This window comes from Microcaecilia unicolor, chromosome 2 (assembly GCF_901765095.1).
Source record: "Microcaecilia unicolor chromosome 2, aMicUni1.1, whole genome shotgun sequence".
Classification (NCBI taxonomy): domain Eukaryota; kingdom Metazoa; phylum Chordata; class Amphibia; order Gymnophiona; family Siphonopidae; genus Microcaecilia; species Microcaecilia unicolor.
In genome coordinates this window covers 537,533,906-537,551,784 of record NC_044032.1, presented here as the reverse complement: position 1 = coordinate 537,551,784, position 17,879 = coordinate 537,533,906, and the positions used below count along the sequence as shown (strand labels likewise).

Sequence of the window (17,879 nt, the reverse complement as noted above, 5' to 3'; positions counted from 1 at the left end):
ACAGGTATCATCCTTCTTAGGACCTGTTGTCTACTGTCAATGCTTCATTCCAAACTTTGTAAAGAAGGCAGAACTATGAACCTTTCTCCTGTAGAAGAGAGCACCAGAGAAGAATTCCTGGTTGAAAGAGTAAGAGGAAAACTTCCAAGGGTTAAAGAGGATCTTTGCTCAGAACTGGTTCTGATAAGCCATGACTTCAGACGGATGTCTCAGAAGTAGGTCTAGGAGCTGTTCTGACTTGGAGAAGGATGGTCAAAAGTGCCCACAGAAACTTCAGTGGCTGAGGAGGCATTGGTGATAAAATGGACACCAGAGACATTTCAAAATGACCTCCTGGGGTGCATGTTTACCCTGATAATGGACACCAGTCTCTGAAATGAATAGCCAAGAATGAAGAAACCAATGCCAGTGCAATGTGGTAGTTCCTGAGCTTCCAGTCCTTCAACTATGCAACACAACACAGGGCAGGAAAGGGATCACCAGAATGTAGACTTCCTTTTTCAAAAGATGGCCCTGACAGAGGCAGGAATTCAGCTTAGGAAGATCGAGGTTAGGGGTAGGGTTACCATATGGCTCCAGAAAAAGGAGGACGGATTGAGCCAGCCGGGTTTTACTTCCATTGCTTAAAGCAATGGAAGTAAAACCCGGCTGGCTCAATCCGTCCTCCTTTTTCTGGAGCCATATGGTAACCCTAGTTAGGGGGAGGTATGTGAAGGAGTATTTAGAACAGATTGTCACAACTGTGGTCGTGACCCCTCTTTGACTCACCTTATTTCCCAATGGTCAGCTTCTGAGCTGGCTCCTGTCTGTTCTTTCACCTTGCATTGTTGTTTCTTTCCTGTAGTGTTTCCACTTCCTGTGTGTTTCAAGCCTCACTTTGGTGTTCAGTGTGTTTCCTGCCTCTGTCCTGTAGTTGTGACATCATTAGTGAGGGCCTTTATAAGGAAGTGGTCGACTTTCATTCAGGGCCTTTGCAATGCCAAAGGTCTCCAGGTTAGTCCGTGTGCAGCAAAGCACTTCTGCCTTGTTCATAGTCTGTGTGCCCGTGGGCACTTCTGTCTTGATTTCTTGTTTAGGGTGCCTGTGTGCACTTCTGCTTCTGTTCTTCTCTGTTTGTTTGTGTGCTAGGGTCAGCCTTCAGCCTTAGTTCTGTTGTTTGTCTGTGTGGGTCAGCTTTGTGTTCTGCCTAGTCAGTCTTGCTTGCTCTAGTCCCCTCTACCTTCAGCTTTAGCTCCAGTCCTGTTGTTCCAGTCTTCTCTGTTCCAGCATTGCCTGCCTATAGCTTCAGCTCCAGTCCTGTCTGTTCCAGCATTGCCTGTCTACAGCTTCAGCTCCAGTCCTGCTGTTCCAGTCCTGTCTGTTATAGCATTGCCTGTCTTCAGCTTCAGCTCCAGTCCTGCTGTTCCAGTCTTGTCTGCTCCAGCCTTGCCTGCCTACAACTTCAGCTCCAGTCCTGTTGTTTCAGTCCTGTCTGTTTCAGCACTGCCTGCCTACAGCTTCAGCTCCATTCTTGCTTGTTAGTCCTGTCCTGGTTGGGGGTTTTGCCTCCTGCTGCCGCTCGACGACAGTAGGCCAAGGGCTCACGTTGTTCCAGAGTCCATGACTGTTTGTTTAGAGCCTGAGACCGTGACAGAGATTCAATCCAACTCGATTTAACAAGACCATAGTTGGGGAGCCTAAAAGCAAGGATGGGTACTAATACCTTCTGTGAGGTTAAGTACATGGGGTACATCATATCTGAGAATGGCTGGATTCCAAATGACCTTTATATTCCAAAAAATGATTCTGGAATGGAGCTGTAGCTTCTCATGCGCCAAAATAGAACAGAGTTTATATTAGCTTTCTAACCTCGAGAAAGCTAATTCAGGTTCACTCTCGAGGTTAGAAAGCTAATATAAGTTCTATTCTATTTTTGCGCATGAGACACTACAGCTCCATTCCAGAATCATTTTTTGGAATACGAAGATAACAAGTGGATTTATTGGATACAAGAGACTCCTGATGCAGGCCTTGTAGGCCAAAACACAGCTGTGTTGAGTCTTAATTATCAATCAATAAATAGTCATTTTTATCTGGAGCTTCGTCTATTTTTTTAGTCATCTTCGCTGTCCATTTTGATGTTATGTTTTCCTGCAGAGATTGGTTTCTTCTGTTGTCGCATGGATTCCAAGTGAAGCATCCTCAATGTGCCACTACGCTACTGGGTGGCACACTGAGGAACAACTTGAAGGGTGTGCTTGACTATCCCATTCTCTTGTTTAAGGGCTGGATTAAATACACAGTTATACATACACTAATTTATTAACTGAGTTAGTGTTTGCTTTCCCTCCAGTACTTGGATGTCTTAAAGCCAAAATTTATACCCAAAGGGGCAGATATTCAGCCAGCAGTGCTCAGCATTGTTTTAGCCAGCAGTGGCATTATTCCTGGATATTCATTGCCAGGCCATGTCTAGGCACTATCATTGAATATCTGGGTTTATGCAACTGGCTATCTCTTATGCAGTTAAGCCCATTATTCAACATTTAACTGCAAAAGTGACACTGAATAAAGATAGGACTGACTTTTATATGATCCAATTTAACAGCTAAACTTAGGCAGTTAAGTGCTGAATATCAGCACTTAACCACATAAGTGCCGACTCCGCCCTTGGACCTCCTACAAAATAACCAGCTTTAAATTTAGCGGCCTGTGGTGATATTTGGCAGAACTAACCAAGTGTTGCTGAATAGCAGTGAATAGCTCTGAACAAGCAATTTAACTAGCCAGGAGCTGTTTCTGGCTGGGTTAATTGCTTTGAATATTGACCCCCAAAGGCTTTGTACAATGGGAAGATGACATCTTTTTCCATGTTTCTAACCTCCTATTATTATACGTCTACATGTTCACATCTTTGACTGCTAACTTTTGGGTTTGTGCATTCATGAGCTCATAGGAGCAAAAGGCACTATATGCAACACTACGTACCACTATATAACACAGTTATATAGTATTATAATACCTGGCACCTTCCAGCTCTACTAACCTGACATTAAAATAAATTTTTTGGCTAACTTCATCTTTCACTGCAAAGGCCTGTTGCTTGTTGGACCTCAAACTTGCGTGCAATCTGCAAGGACATTGCAAAATATTAATAAGGTGGATGCGGAAAATAAAAAATATCACCACAAAGGGGAATTCACAATCTAGTGGTTGCCGACTTTTAGGCTCATCTCCATCCAAGAAACTCACCTTGTTTACATGAATAATGACCTCATGGCTATGGTGCCCTTTCAACATGGTGCCAATGGGATAATATTGTGATCCTTCAAGCCACAACATCTTAGAGAAACACAGTTTGTTGTGCATTGGCAACAAGGCCAAGAGTGCATGGCACCAACTCAGCTGCAGCCTGCAATTTCGGTATAAAGGAAGTTCCTGTTGGGAAAAGTGGTTGGTTGTTGTTTCTGCTTCCATTGGATCTGAAGTGCTGTCTCAGTTTGTCTGTCTGACTGACCTGCCTGACGAACACCCTGACACCTTCTGGATGTTGTTTGACATACCTGCTCAGGTTGTCTAGTTGCCTGTGTTGCTGCTCTGCAATTATTATAGCTAACTGAAATAGAAGCCTATTTTAAGGATCTGTGTGCATCTGCTTCTGGTTGAATAAAGATAAAAACCATTTGTGTAATTATTCTTGCTTCTATTTCACTGTTTTTGCTGCAATAAATAAATAAGCAATCTATTTTTATAATACTTTTGGATGTGGAGTTAGTTCTGTCATTATTTGGGCATTATGACTTTGGGTCTATAGATAAAAGGAACACAATTACTTTCCAGACACTACATTGTCTAATACCAAAACATGGTAGTATTTCTGTAATCAGTATATAATATATGTTTCCAATTACACCTCAAAAAGATTGTAACTGTGCATGCTCCACAAACTAATATGTCCTGGTATTTGTGGGGAGAGGGGCAGGGGTTAACAAGTTCTTGGTCCTGTAGACTGAACCTACCTGTTCTTGTTTCTTAACCATATTATCTTATGCTTGCAGCCAGTGAATCTCACCTACAGACTAGTGTTGCGTCTTGATGCTCATATGCCTAACTGATCACTCTTAAAATTATTTTTTGTTATGCTGACTATACTAGCCCATGTTCATAGCTTCATTGGAGGTCAGACTGTATAAAAAGCAATGAAGCAAAACAAACTGATGCTAAACTACTGGGTGACACTTTGTTCTGCTAGTGTAGCATGAGAATTCTGCTTGAAATATTTAATTTATAATGTAATGTTCCATCTTTTATGATTGATTATTATTATTATTATTAGCATTTGTATAGCACTACCAGACGCATGCAGCGCTGAACACATGACATAAAGAGACAGTCCCTGCTCAAAAGAGCTTACAATCTAAAAATACAGACAGACATAGTAACATAGTAGATGACGGCAGAAAAAAGACCTGCACGGTCCATCCAGTCTGCCTAACAAGACAACTCATGTGTGCTACTTTTTGTGTATACCCTACACTTTGATTTGTACCTATGCTCTTCAGGGCACAGACCGTATAAGTCTGCCCAGCACTATCCCCACCTCCCACCACCGGCTCTGGCACAGACCATATAAGTCTGCCCAGCACTACCCCTGCCTCCCACCACCGGCTCTGGCACAGACTGTATAAGTCTGCCCAGCACTATCCCCGCCTCCCACCACCGGCTCTGGCACAGACCGTATAAGTCTGCCCAGCACTATCCCCGCCTCCCACCATCGGCTCTGGCACAGACCATATAAGTCTGCCCAGCACTATTCCCACCTCCCAACCTCCAGCCCCGCCTCCCACTACCGGCTCTGCTATCCAATCTCGGTTAAGCTCCTGGATTGGATAGCAGAGCCGGTAGACAAGACAGTTACGGGTGAGGGAAGTACTGGATGAGAAGGAAGGAAGGAAGGAAGGGACAAGGGAGGGCAACTGATTAATGAGTAGGACTTAAAAACAACAGTGATTAGCCACTTTAAAGTGGATTGTACTAAGATTAGTGGGGCTATTCTGAAGCAGTTTATAATAGAAGTACAGTTAAAGGGTTAAGGTGGTATAAGGATAGTCTCTGCAAACTGAGATTAAATATATATTTATAGGGTATAATTAGGGCTTCTTAGGGTTGTATAAATTGTTAACATAAGAGATTGTTTTCTAGCTAATTAGGGGTTAAGGGTACAAAATATATCAGCGTTTTCATGCCATAGGACCAATTGCTGGGTCCTTTGTTCAGTAGAGTCAAATATATTCATTGCATTACATAGGAGTTGTCAGTGCAGAAAAAGAACAAATGAGTGCAGGATAAAAGACAAACTAGGTGAGGCTTTAGAATGTAATATGGGATGTGGTGTTGTTCTGGTGTTTTTTCCATGATCACCCATTTTCATTGTTTTTGCATGGGGTATTTTATCGGTGTGTATCAATTAAAACTGAAAATCAGAACCCTAAGGTATAGTCAGTGGAAATGTCAGCCAAAGCTGTATAACTATTTGAATAGCCTATGGGGGGGGGGGGGGGGGTCACTAAAGGGAATTCTGTTAGGTCCATGGATTTGTAGGCTTGAGAGCCAAAGTTTCAGTGGGCAATGAAATGCCATTTAGCCGTTGGTGCTTACATGGTGAGGGCAAAGAGTTGCATAGATCTGGTGCCTCTCCATTGGAGGCACTGGATCAAGATTTTTGCAGTCAGATGGCCATAAGGGACAGAATCCTTAGATGTTGCTTTTGACTTGATCATAGTTTACTGATGTGAAGCTGAAATAATAATAAAAAAAATCATTATTCTCCTTCCATGAGCATTAGAATCTGCCATAAGTGAAACATAATAGAACATTTAAAATAATAAAACCACTGCTTTTGGTAGATAAACGATTGCCAGTGTATGAGAATATATATGTGCCTGGAGGAAAAGACATATATGAGATGAGGACTAGAGGTCTGAGTGGATAAGCCTGTACCAAGAATGCTGAGTAATTCAATATCTTTTATTTAGACTATCCCTTTCAGAAACTGTATTCTGTGTCTCATCTTTGTCCTACACAAAATATTGGTTTGTTTCCCTGCGGTTGCCTTAATTGAAGATTCTCTGTTTGAAATGCAAAAGAAAATATATTGTATACAACAATAACTACTACAAAGAAGCAATAGTAGTTTTTCCTATTCTCCAAACCCAAAACCTGAAAATTAATTTGTATCTAAAAGGCTAAATGCTTTGTTGATAGTTCCATTAATAATCAGGTTTCATTACTGATGTGCCTCATTGAGCTCTAAGTTTCTAAACCTAGCACCATTTCACAAGCTGGTTTGTGATGAAACAGGAAAAACTGTGACTTAAACGGTTTCTCATCTTGCCTCTATGGACAAATTAGAAGCAGGGTTGCTAGTGCTCATTTTAAACATTTTATTGAGATGGGGTTTCATGGTGAAAGTAGCTCTTAGAGAGTGACTGTTGAGCGCTACAGTACCCATGAAAATTAAAAAGTATTCTTCATACCCCAAAGGTTAAAAAAAACCCAAACCACCCACAAAAAGGAAGTGACTGCAAAGAGCTGAGCTATCACTATGATAAAAACTAAACAAGGAAGAAAGTCATTACAGAGATGCTGGCTTTCTCGCTGAAAGAGCTTGCTTCACGTGCTGAGCCATGACAAAGGCAGCTCTCGCCAAACTCTTAACAGCAATTATAATCATGTTTGTTCTGTGCCTACCCGAGCTGTTCAAGACACACCAAGGTGAGTTACGAACTTGGCCGAAATTGGATTACTTCTTTATAAAAAGAAAGAGAATTCAGAATAGTTGCCTCACAGACCTGCTTTGTTTTGCTGAGAAAATGCTGCAGTTTCAGTGCTAGTCTGCACAGTTCATAGTTTGGGGTTTTGTGAGGTCAGGTTAGCTTGAAGTCATTGTAATTGTCTGGCAAATGCATGCACTTATAGGTATAGTAGTGTCAAAAACTTACAAAAATATTATTTTTCCCCTAAAATCTGTATAGCCTTTAAGAGATGCTAAATAACTTAACTAATAGTAGCAAAGTCTATGTAAAAACACGTGCTTGCCACTGGTTTCAATATCTATGGATTTATTTTAGTTAAATTTTGCTTGCATGTTTTAAGGAGAGAGTGTTTGTAAAAGTGGTATTTTTGTAAAACAGAATCACTGAATAATTTGAAAATAAAGGGACATAGAAAATGCTTACATTCTAAACACCTCTGAGCAAGCTAGCATACCTTTCAGCTGATACAACTGGATAGAGAAGATTAAGACTGAATATCACAAACATCGATCTGTTCTGTCCTCACATCTGTGTGTGCATGTATCTTTAGTTTGTAATGTATTGACAGCCTGTAGGTAATGTAAGATTCTTCCTGTTTGGTCCTGTAATTTTTACACTAATAAGTTAAATATGGCTTGTGGTCCCATCTTGAGACGCCTCGGCGCATTTGGAGATAAGAGGCTGTCTGTTCGACCTCATGTCCATAACCAATTGTTTCTGCATCTCTGGATGAGCCGTTTTTTTCAGGATATCGACTGTATATTTGCTCTCATCAGCATATTTCTATTTTGGTAGTGGAGAATTATTGTATAGCCCCTGAAGCAGCCCAGTTGGGCGAAACATGGCCTGTGTCGGGCTATTGTATGCATATTTTAACTTGGTTACATCAATAAAATATATTTTGGTTTATTAACGATCTGCTTTGTATAGTTTCCACCTTGGAGTTTGCAGATCGTCTGCCCCTTTGCTTTCTTGCTCATAGCTCAGTCAGGTTTAACCTTTGACCTTATTGCTCAATTCCAGAGCCTCTAGCATCTTGGGTAGTCCTCTGCACTTGGGAGAAAATCTTAATCTTGGCTCCAGTATGACAAAGTAAGGTCACAAGACTCTCCTTTCTTCTTTTGCAGCCTTGCAAACTCATCACCTTTTTTTGCTTTTCTATCCTCATATAATGTTTCTCCTTCAAAAAAAAAAAAAAAAAAACCACGCTGACCACTGCTAGCTGAATATTGACTACTATACTTTTATTCCATGCTCTTGCCATATAGTCATCCTCTGTATTTGTCATTTGAATTCATTCATCATTTTTCCCCCTTCACTTCCCTCAGAAGAGTATTCCAGGTGTTTATCACCCTCTTAGCAAGTGATGCTGCTTTTCAGTTTCCTTGCTTGTAGCTTCATTCACGTCATCTAGCCTTCCCATTTTTGGAACAGGTTTGTATGTTCATTGATATTTATCAAGTATCTAAATGTCTGCGTCATAACTCCTCTCTAACTCTTCTCTCTCCCAGGGTATACATATCCAGGTCTTCAAGTCTCTTCTCATACATCTTCTGGTGTGATCCCATACCATTTTGGTCACTGTCCTCTAAATCAGTTCAAGTCTTTTTATGTCCTTGGCAAGATACAGCTTTAAAAACTGAGCACAAGTTGTCAGAAGACGAACATTGGTATAGCTGGGAATATTTCTATCAGCAAGCAGCTGTAGGTCTTTTATGATTTCTCTCAGTTCTCCATCTCTGGATTGTATGCCAAGGTGTAGCCAGAAGTCCATTTTTTGGGGTTCACTTTTCCTTGGTGGCCTAGTGGAGGCCCAGCCTCCCATCCCCTATACCTTTCGTAGAAAGCAGGAGTGATGCCTACTTACTCTTGCTTCTCCAGGCCACCATCTTCAAAATGGGCCATGGCGGCACCCTGCCCTATGCATTGCAGCCTGGGGTGCACAGAGTAGGGCTTAACTACCATATAAGGGAGAAACTGCTTGAGGTGGGGCGCCACCATTTTGAAGATGGCAGTTCAGAGAAGCAGGAGTGAGTGGACATCATTCTTGCTTCCTACGAAGGGATGGAGGAAGGGGGGTGGACCTTTTCTAGACAACCAGGGCAGGGGTGTAGCCATGGGTGGCCCATTCACCTTTGCTGAGGCCCACCCATATGTGGTACACCCCGACCACCCACAGTCCAGCATAGTTCCCTGCTTTCCCTGAATTATGTGTGGGGGGCTGGGTGGCTGGCTCAGGGAAGAGAGAGGTGTACTGGACGTGGGAGAAAGAGGCAGGGACAGCGTTAGGGGGGCAAACAGGGCAACTGCCCTGGGCCCCACAGCTCTAGGGGTCCCCCACGGTCTGCCACCTCTTCCCTTTCTTGCCACCCCTGAGATCTCCTTCCATTCCTCTCACCTTCCCTGTCTTCCTATCCTAACATCACATTTTGTTTATGGGGGGGGGGGGTTGGGTTCAGTAGTGTGGCAGCAATTATTATACACTGCCTGTGTCTGTCCTGGTGCTCTTTCTCTGCCGCATTCCTCCCTCTTCTGATGCAACTTCCTGTGTCAGCCTGGGAGGAATGCGTCATGGCAGAGAAAGAGTGCTGGGACAGATGCAGGCAGTGTATAAGAATTGCTGAGGTGCTACCCACCCCCCACCCCCCACCCCATCAACAAAATGCGATGTTAGAAAGATGTGGAAGGTGAGGAGAAGAGAGGGAGACCTCGGATCTGGATGGTGAGAACGGGAGGAGGTGGCTGACTGCAGGAGCCCTGTGGATCTGTTTCAAAGAAGATCGGGGGAGGAGTTTTAGAGATAGGGGGACATGCCTTTAATATTGGGAGTTGTGGGAGGATATGGAAGAAGAAATGAAGGGCCTGGGAACAGAAGGGAGAAAAAGAGAGCGAGAGAGAGAGAGAGAGAGAGAGAGAGAGAGGTGGCAGAGAATGAGAAGAATGGAAGAAGAGAGAGGGAAAGATGTGGGACCCAGGAGTGGTGGGGGGAAGAGGGAGAAATGCTAGATGGGTGGGCAGTTGAAAGAAGGAGAAAGATGTTGGACTCAGGTAAGCGAGGGAGCGAGAGGCAGGTGCCAAACAAAGGGAGGGTGAAAGAGAGAGAGAGAGAGAGAGAGAGAGATGCTGGCTTATGTGATGTGATGTGGGGTAAGTTGAGGTGGGGTGGGGGAACAACAGCAGGAAAGAGGGGGGAGGTAGCAGACGGGAAGAGAGATGAGATAGGAAGATGATTAGGGTGTGGAGGAAAAGACCCAGGGAGAGGAGATACTGAGCTACAAGAATGGAGAGAGAGAGGGGGAAGGGAAGGGAAATAGTGGAAATTTCGGAACCATGTGGGAGAGGCCAAGAAGGGGTGGCAAGATAAATCAGTGAGAGGCGGAGAGACAGATAGTGAATGATACAGAGGTAGAAAAGTAGTAATAGAGGGCAGATGAAAGATGGAAGGGAGTAGCTGAAAAGTCAAAAGAAGAAGTTTGAGAAAGAAGGTGAAATTTAAGTGGATAGAAAAGCAGAAAAGAAAAAAGACTTAGAAAGGAAGGATCAATATGTCAGAGACAGGTGTAGTGAAGGAATAGAACAAGACTGGAGAGAGAAGAAAAGACAAATGGACAAAAGGCACTAGAAAGAAAATTAGCAGAAGACAGATGGTGAAACTGGGACCAAAATGATGGAAAAATAAAAATGTCCAGATAACAGTAGAAAAAAGTGTTTTATTTTGAATTTATTAACTGGAATATGTTAACTGTGGGAAATATGTATCACAGATGTCTTTGTATTGTGTTCACTGGCATAGCCAGACAGGGGAGAGGGGACAGGGCAGGGCTGAACTCAAAAGTGGGTGAGCACCAATTTTTCCTTTCCCCCAGAAGCGGAGCAAGGATGAGGCAAGTTGATGGTGTGGGGGGAGCGAGAGCGGACTTCCGCCGGCGCACATTTTCACTGCAACAGGACAAAAAAAATAGGTGCTGGTGCCGGCAGAACTCCGTTTGGGGGAGCGGCCGCTAACCCTGGTGCCCCACCTAGCTACGCCACTGCTTACTCCTCCCCCCCGCCTGAATGCAAACTAAATACCTGAGCTGGCAGGGATCTCAAGGTGAAGATTTCCTCTTCCTCTTGCTGCTCTGTCAACCAGCAGCAGTGTCCCCAAGCTGCTATCACCACTGCTGACCCACCCCTTTGAATGCGTGGTTTTTCTGCATTCATTAAAACTGAGCATGCATTGGGTGAGGGGGGGGAGCAGCAGTGGCAGCAGCAGCTTGAGGACATGGCCACCAGCTGCAAAGCTTGGAGAGCTCTGGCTGCCAGACCAGAGGAGGTGGTCGTCAACTGGCACAGCCTGGGGATCCTTGCCAGCTACAGCAAGGGTGATGGCTAATTTTGGGGAGTCCTCCATGGCTGTGCCACCTATTGTGTTCAATACAAAAGGAAGTACATTTCTGTTTTATTTCTTCAATCTTGCAGTGCTTGCCAAGTTTAAGTTCTTGGGGTTCCAATTTGGTGTTCATATTTCTATTTCTAATTTCTGATCCCTTGTTCTGTATTTGGTGAATGTGTCTCTGTGTTTTGTGTGTTAAGAAGTCGTGTAAAGTTGTTTTATATGTGGCAGTAATGGTGGGTGGGGAGATTGGGGGAAGGGGCCCTCTCCTTATTTTCTGCCCTGGGCTCTAACATGTCTAAAACTGGCTCTGGGAAGGGGACTGCAGGGAAGGGAGAGGTGTGCTGGACTTGTGGGAGGAGGAGGGCTGCAGGGAAGGGAGAGGTATGCTGGACTTGTTGAGGGAAGAGGGAGGCTGAGGGGAGGGAGAGAGGTGCTGGGCCTGCAGAAGGGAGAAGGGATCTAGTACTGAACCCGCAGCAGGAGGGAGGAGGGATGCAGCAGGGAAGCAAGTCACATGCTGGAGGGGGGGGGGGGGGTAGTGAGAGGGAGAGAAGCCAAGTGGGGTAGGGTTGGAGAGGAGAGAGACACATTGGCATGTGAGAGGAAGAGAGGGCAGAAGTTGGATAGGGAAATATAGGGACACAGAGAAAGGGAGATGCTGAACATGGAGAGAGAAGAAATGTCAAATGGACAGGAGACCTTGGTGAGCAAGTTAAGAGAAGTTAGAAGCAGAAACCAGAGCCTGGGATGACCAGACAACAAAAGGTAGAAAAAAATAATTTTGTTCTTGTATTTTGTGATTAGTATATCTCAGATTTGAAATGGTCATCCTGCCAGAGCTGATGTTAGACATGGCTGGGGCCCAGGACAGACATTTGGGAGAGGACTCCAAAGCTTACTACTAGGCTGCACCTTCTTTAGCTTCTGGCAGGCTTCAGGCTGTCTCTAGCCAGGGGTCCAAGGGCAGTTGCCCTAGTTTTACCCCTCTAACACTATCCCTGGCAGCTATGTTTATATTCTGCACAGTGTAAGAAGAAATGCATCTCTTTCTATTTATCTAGTGTACTGCATGCAAGGTCTAACTTCTTGGGGTTTCGATTTTAATGTATGTTTTTGACCACTTATTCTGTATTTGTCATTTGTTTTCTGTGTGTGTGACATGGCCATGTTTAGCGCCTTTGTGTGAGAGCCAGCGGCGTTGTGCATACAGAATTAATCTGACTGCTCACCGCGGGATGTTTTAAGACATTCATTATACAGTGAAACCTCGGTTTTCGTTGACTTCGGATTTCGTCGGTTTTGGTTATCATCGATTTTTTTGTGAAAATTTCGTCTCAGTTTTCGTCGATTGCCTCGGATTTCGTCGGCGTGACTTCGCAGCTAATCTTGTGTTCTCACGTGTCATTCTTCTGGGGCGTTCTTCTGGGGCATTGTTTCCGGTTGTGGGATCACACTGCTGCTGTTTTCAGACCCAAATTTCGTCGTTTTGCCACAATACTGCTGCTGCTGGTTGAGTGCCTGTATCAAAGTCTCTGCAGGTATTAGGACCCAAATTTAGTCGTTTTGCCACACTACTACTACAGCTGGTTGAGTGCCTGTATCAAAGTCCCTGCAGGTATTAGGACCCAAATTTAGTCGTTTGCCACACTACTGCTGCTGCTGGTTGAGTGCCTGTATCAAAGTCCCTGCAGGTATTAGGACCCAAATTTTGTCATTTTGCCACACTACTACTACAGCTGGTTGAGTGCCTGTATCAAAGTCCCTGCAGGTATTAGGAACCAAATTTCGTCGTTTTGCCACACTACTACTATAGCTGGTTGAGTGCCTGTATCAAAAGTCCCTGCTCTCATCATGGGACCCAAAAAAGTTTCTATGGGCAGCAGTCCTTCAAAGAAGAAGGACAGGAACACGATTGAGTTGAAGAAGGAAATCATTGAAAAATACGAAAGTGGCATTAAGATTGCTGAAATCGCCCGCATGTACGGGAAGTCATCATCCATGATAAGTTCAATCGTTGCAAAAAAGGAAGCAATAAAGGAGGCAAAAGTAGCAAACGGTGTGAATGCGATAACAAAACAGAGATCACAAACAATTGAAGACGTGGAACAGTTATTATTAATTTGGATCAATCAAAAACAGTTAGATGGCGATTCTGTTTCTGAGGCCATCATATGTGAAAAGGCTAGACTGCTGTATGCTGATCTCATAAAGAAAATGCCCGGGACGAGTGCTACTTCACTAAGTGATTTTAAGGCCAGCAGAGGCTGGTTCGAAAACTTCAAGAGGTGCACTAGCATACACAGTGTTACTAGGCACGGAGAAACTGCGAGTTCGGACAAGTCTGGTGCTGAAAAATTTGTATCTGAATTCAAAGATTACGTAGAGGCTGAAGGATTCATCCCCCAACAAGTCTTCAACTGTGATGAACTGGCCTGTTTTGGGAGAAAATGCCAAAGAGAACGTTCATTACACAGGAGGAAACGGCACTGCCAGGACATAAGCCTAAGAAAGATAGGCTTACTCTTCTGTTGTGTGGTAATGCTAGTGGTGATTGTAGAGTGAAGCCCTTACTGGTGTACCATTCAGAAACTCCTAGAGTATTTAGCAGAAACAATGTGATCAAAAGTAAACTGTGTGTGATGTGGAGAGCAAACAAGAAAGCATGGGTCACGAGGGCAATTTTCATTGAGTGGATGAATGAAGTGTTTGGCCCAAGTGTGAAAAAATACCGCCAGGAAAATCATTTGCCCCTTAAGTGCCTCCTGTTAAAGGACAATGCTCCTGCACATCCTCCAGGTTTGGAAGATGCACTGTTGGAGCAGTTCAGTTTTATCACTGTGAAGTTCTTGCCTCCTAATACCACACCGCTCATCCAGCCCATGGACCAGAATGTCATTTCCAATTTCAAGAAACTGTACACAAAAACATTGTTTCAAAGGTGCTTTGAGGTGACATTAGATACAGAATTGTCCTTAAGAGAGTTCTGGAAAAACCATTTCAACATTCTCAACTGCATCAGCCTCATAGATAAGGCTTGGCAGGGAGTGACATCCAGGACGATAAACTGTGGATGGAAGAAATTATGGCCAGGATGTGTTTCATGAGAGAGATTTAGAAGGGTTAGATCCTTCACCTGATGACCCTACACATGTTGTGCAGTCAGTTGTTCATTTAGGTAATTCCATGGGTTTGGAGGTGAGTGGTGAGGATGTGGAAGAGTTGGTGGATGACCACAGAGAAGAACTCACCACTGAAGAGCTGAAAGACCTTCAACTAGAAGTGCAACAGACGGCAGATGAAGAAGTTGCTTCGGATAATGAGGAAGAAACAGTAGAGAATGTGCCTTCTTCAGAGATTAAGGACATCCTCTCCATGTGGAGTAAAGTACAGGTGTTTGTGGAGAAAAATCACCCAGACAAAGCTGCTGCAAGCCGTGTCTGCAACTTGTTCAATGATAATGTGTTGCCCCATTTTAGGCAAATCTTAAAGAGGCGACAGAAACAAACCTCTTTGGACATGTTTCTTGTGCGGCATGGGTCCACAGATTCTGAAGCTGATCCTAGTGGCAAAAGAACAAGAAGGGAAGAGACCCCCCCAGAAGCTGGTTCTAGTGGCAAAAGAACAAGAGGGGACGTGACCCCCCCCCAGAAGCTGGTCCTAGTGGCAAAAGAACAAGAAGGGAAGTGACCCCCCCCAGAAGCTGGTCCTAGTGGCAAAAGAACAAGAGGGGAAGTGACCCCCCCTGAAGCTGGTCCTAGTGACAAAAGAACAAGAGGGGAAGTGACCCCCCCAGAAGCTGGTCCTAGTGGCAAAAGAACAAGAAGGGAAGTGACCCCCCCCCCCAGATAGTGTCCTTATGGAGGGGGGTCCCCCTTCCAAACAATAATCTCTGCTCCTCTCTCTCCATCTTCCATACACCAAGAAGAGTCTTCAGAAAGGTAATGTTAAATGTTAATTTATTCTATACACTAGTCTTTTATATTAATTTAAAAGAAAAATTGCTTGTTGCCTCGGTTTTCGTCGGTTTCGGTTTTCGTTGATAGTTTTCGGATGAATTGTCGACGAAAACCGAGGTTTCACTGTACAAGTTTTGAATTTTATTGCATCACTGGATGTGACAGGTACTTTGACTTCTGACACAGGCACATATGCCGAAACATGGTCGTGTCAAGTCCGATTGGAATTGTCGATAGAATTAAAGGTCTTATACCACACTCTTTGAATCCTTGTTTTCTGTTGCCCTAGCGTGGGTGGGCCATGGGCATGATGCCATGCAACACACTCCACTCATAGAATACTATCAGTTGTGCGTGTTGCATTGTGTGCCTAGGCATGCCAACTTACACCAGCCATTGACCTCTCTTAAGTAGGTGTGCTGAAGTTGTGGTGCACCAATGAACCTTTACGCTAATCCTATATAATAATTCTCACCTCCAACGTTCTGACTTGCTGCCTGGGACCGTGGCTCATTCGGAGTTGGTCTGCTAGGCTCCATAGATCAGGCTGACATCACCGTAGCCATTATGATGTTAACTTCAGAACCCGGGGGGGAAAAAACATGCCTCACAGCTGATCCAGGTCCAGAGGAGGGTCGCTGGACAAGGGTGGCTGGAGGGGGGCAGGGGAGAGAGGAGGGTCGCTGGACATGGGTAGCTGGAGGGGGGGCAGGGGAGAGAGGAGGGTCGCTGGACATGGGTGGCTGGAGGGGGGGGGCAGGGGAGAGAGAAGGGTCGCTGGACATGGGTAGCTGCAGGGGAGCCGAGGAAAACATTGCTAGCGCCCGTTTCATTTGTGTCAGAAACGGGCCTTTTTTTTTACTAGTATTCTATAACAGCTTAGGTGTGCCTAAGTGCTGTCATAGAATTGGCGCTAAGTGTGCTCCATTGTGGTATCTAAATTGAGGTGCTAAGTTATAGAATTGCCCTGCCAGACTTTAAACCTGCTTGAGAAGGGAAATAACCTTTGCATCTGCTTATAACTTGCCTTGAGCTTGCAAAGGGAAAAGACAGATAGTTAAAAAACCATATCAAAGATGTTCACTTTAAATCTTTCACCTACAAAGGACAACTTCTGTTTATTTTTTTTCCATGAGAATATCCTCTTTTCTATGTGCTTCTGGAAACAAAACTGTTTAACTATATATTACTGTTCCAAATTGTCAGAAAATATGTGAGCTGCTATTCGCTGCTCTTGTGGCTACACTGTATATGCTAACATCCTGGTTTTTTCTCAGAATGGTCCCATTGTCTGGTGTGACAAAACACTGTCATCAGTGGTTTAAATAAAAGCTAGTATTCGCTGTTTACTTTGTTACTTGTTCTCTCATACTGAGGTTCTTAAACCACTGGAATCCACAGAACATAAGACTAGCCATACTGGGTCAGACTAATGGACCATCTAGCCCAGTATCCTGTTTTTAACAAGGGCCAAGCCAGGTCACAAGTACCTGGCAGAAACTCAAATCGTGGCAACATTTCATGCTACAAATCCCAGGGCAAGCAGTAGCTTCCCCATGTCCATCTCAACAACAGACTATGGACTTTTTCTCCAGGAACTTGTCCAAACCTTTTTAAAACCCCGATACGCCAATCGCTGTTACCACACCCTCTGGCAAAGAGTTCCAGAGCTTAACTATTCGTTGAATGAAAAATATTTCCTCTATTTGTTTTAAAAGTATTTCCATGTAACTTCCTTGAGTGTCTCCTAGTCTTTGTACATTTGGAACGTCAGGCTTACCAGTCCATAATTTCCCAGATCATCCCTGGAACCCTTTTTAAAAATCGGCATCACATTGGTCACCCTCCAATCTTCAGGTACTATGGACGATTTTAACTACAGATTACATATTACTAACAGCAGATCAGCAATTTCATACTTGAGTTCTTCGAGTACCCTTGGATGTAACTGTTCCTACTATAGATTACTCTGTGCTATAACCTACCTGCTCATGGATCCCTTCGGACACTATGCTGGTAGTTGCCCATTATTGGTGAGTTCAGCTGGAATGGTATAAACATTTCACTTCTACTGGTGGCTTTGGTCAGCATGTTTATTTGTTGAGTGATCAAGGGGGTAATATTCAGCCAGCAGCAGTAAGTGGCTTGTAAGTTGCTTCCAGCCGCAGGCTGAACTAACCCCGGATATTCAATGCTTAGGTATGCACAGTTTCCGCAACTGAATATCCGGATATGTGCTCTGATCCAGAAGTTAACCAGGCACTGGCCCATATTCAGACCGGTGCCTGGCTAACTCTGTGCAAACAGTTAGGACAGCTTTTTTGTTGTCTTAACTTTCTGCGCTTGCTTAGCCAGTTAGCGGACCAAGTATCACACCACTAACCAGATAAATGCTGGCTTTGCCCAAATGTAATGCAGGGTTCCACATTAGGAGTCACCGACCAGGAAAGGGATCTAGGTGTCAGTGTGCAGCGGCAGCTAAGAAAGCAAATACAATGTTAGATATTATTAGGAAAGCCACACCTCAAATACTGTGTGCAATTCTGGTCGCTGCATCTTAAAAAAGATATAGTGGAATTAGAAAAAGTACAGAGAAGGGTGACGAAAATGATAAAGTGGATGGGACAACTTCCCTATGAGGAACAGCACTAGCTCCCCAGTTTAGCATCTTTCTGTTTGCCATGTGAACAGTGATGTTCTGCAGTACTGTAACAGAAATCTTGAGGTTACTGGCAACCATTGTTTACCTAT

General features: G+C 44.1%; 1 protein-coding gene across 3 annotated transcripts in view; it reads left to right on the top strand.

The window, feature by feature from the left end:
- Positions 1-6,402: 6,402 nt before the first annotated feature.
- The window catches only part of TMEM156 (transmembrane protein 156), a 69,872-nt gene continuing 58,395 nt past the window's right edge, over positions 6,403-17,879 (top strand). For all 3 annotated transcript variants that reach the window (XM_030192619.1, XM_030192616.1, XM_030192617.1), the window contains exon 1: positions 6,403-6,753. In XM_030192619.1, the coding sequence (XP_030048479.1) occupies positions 6,666-6,753 (88 nt within the window). In that variant the 5' untranslated portion in view covers positions 6,403-6,665. The remainder of the gene's footprint in view (positions 6,754-17,879) is intronic.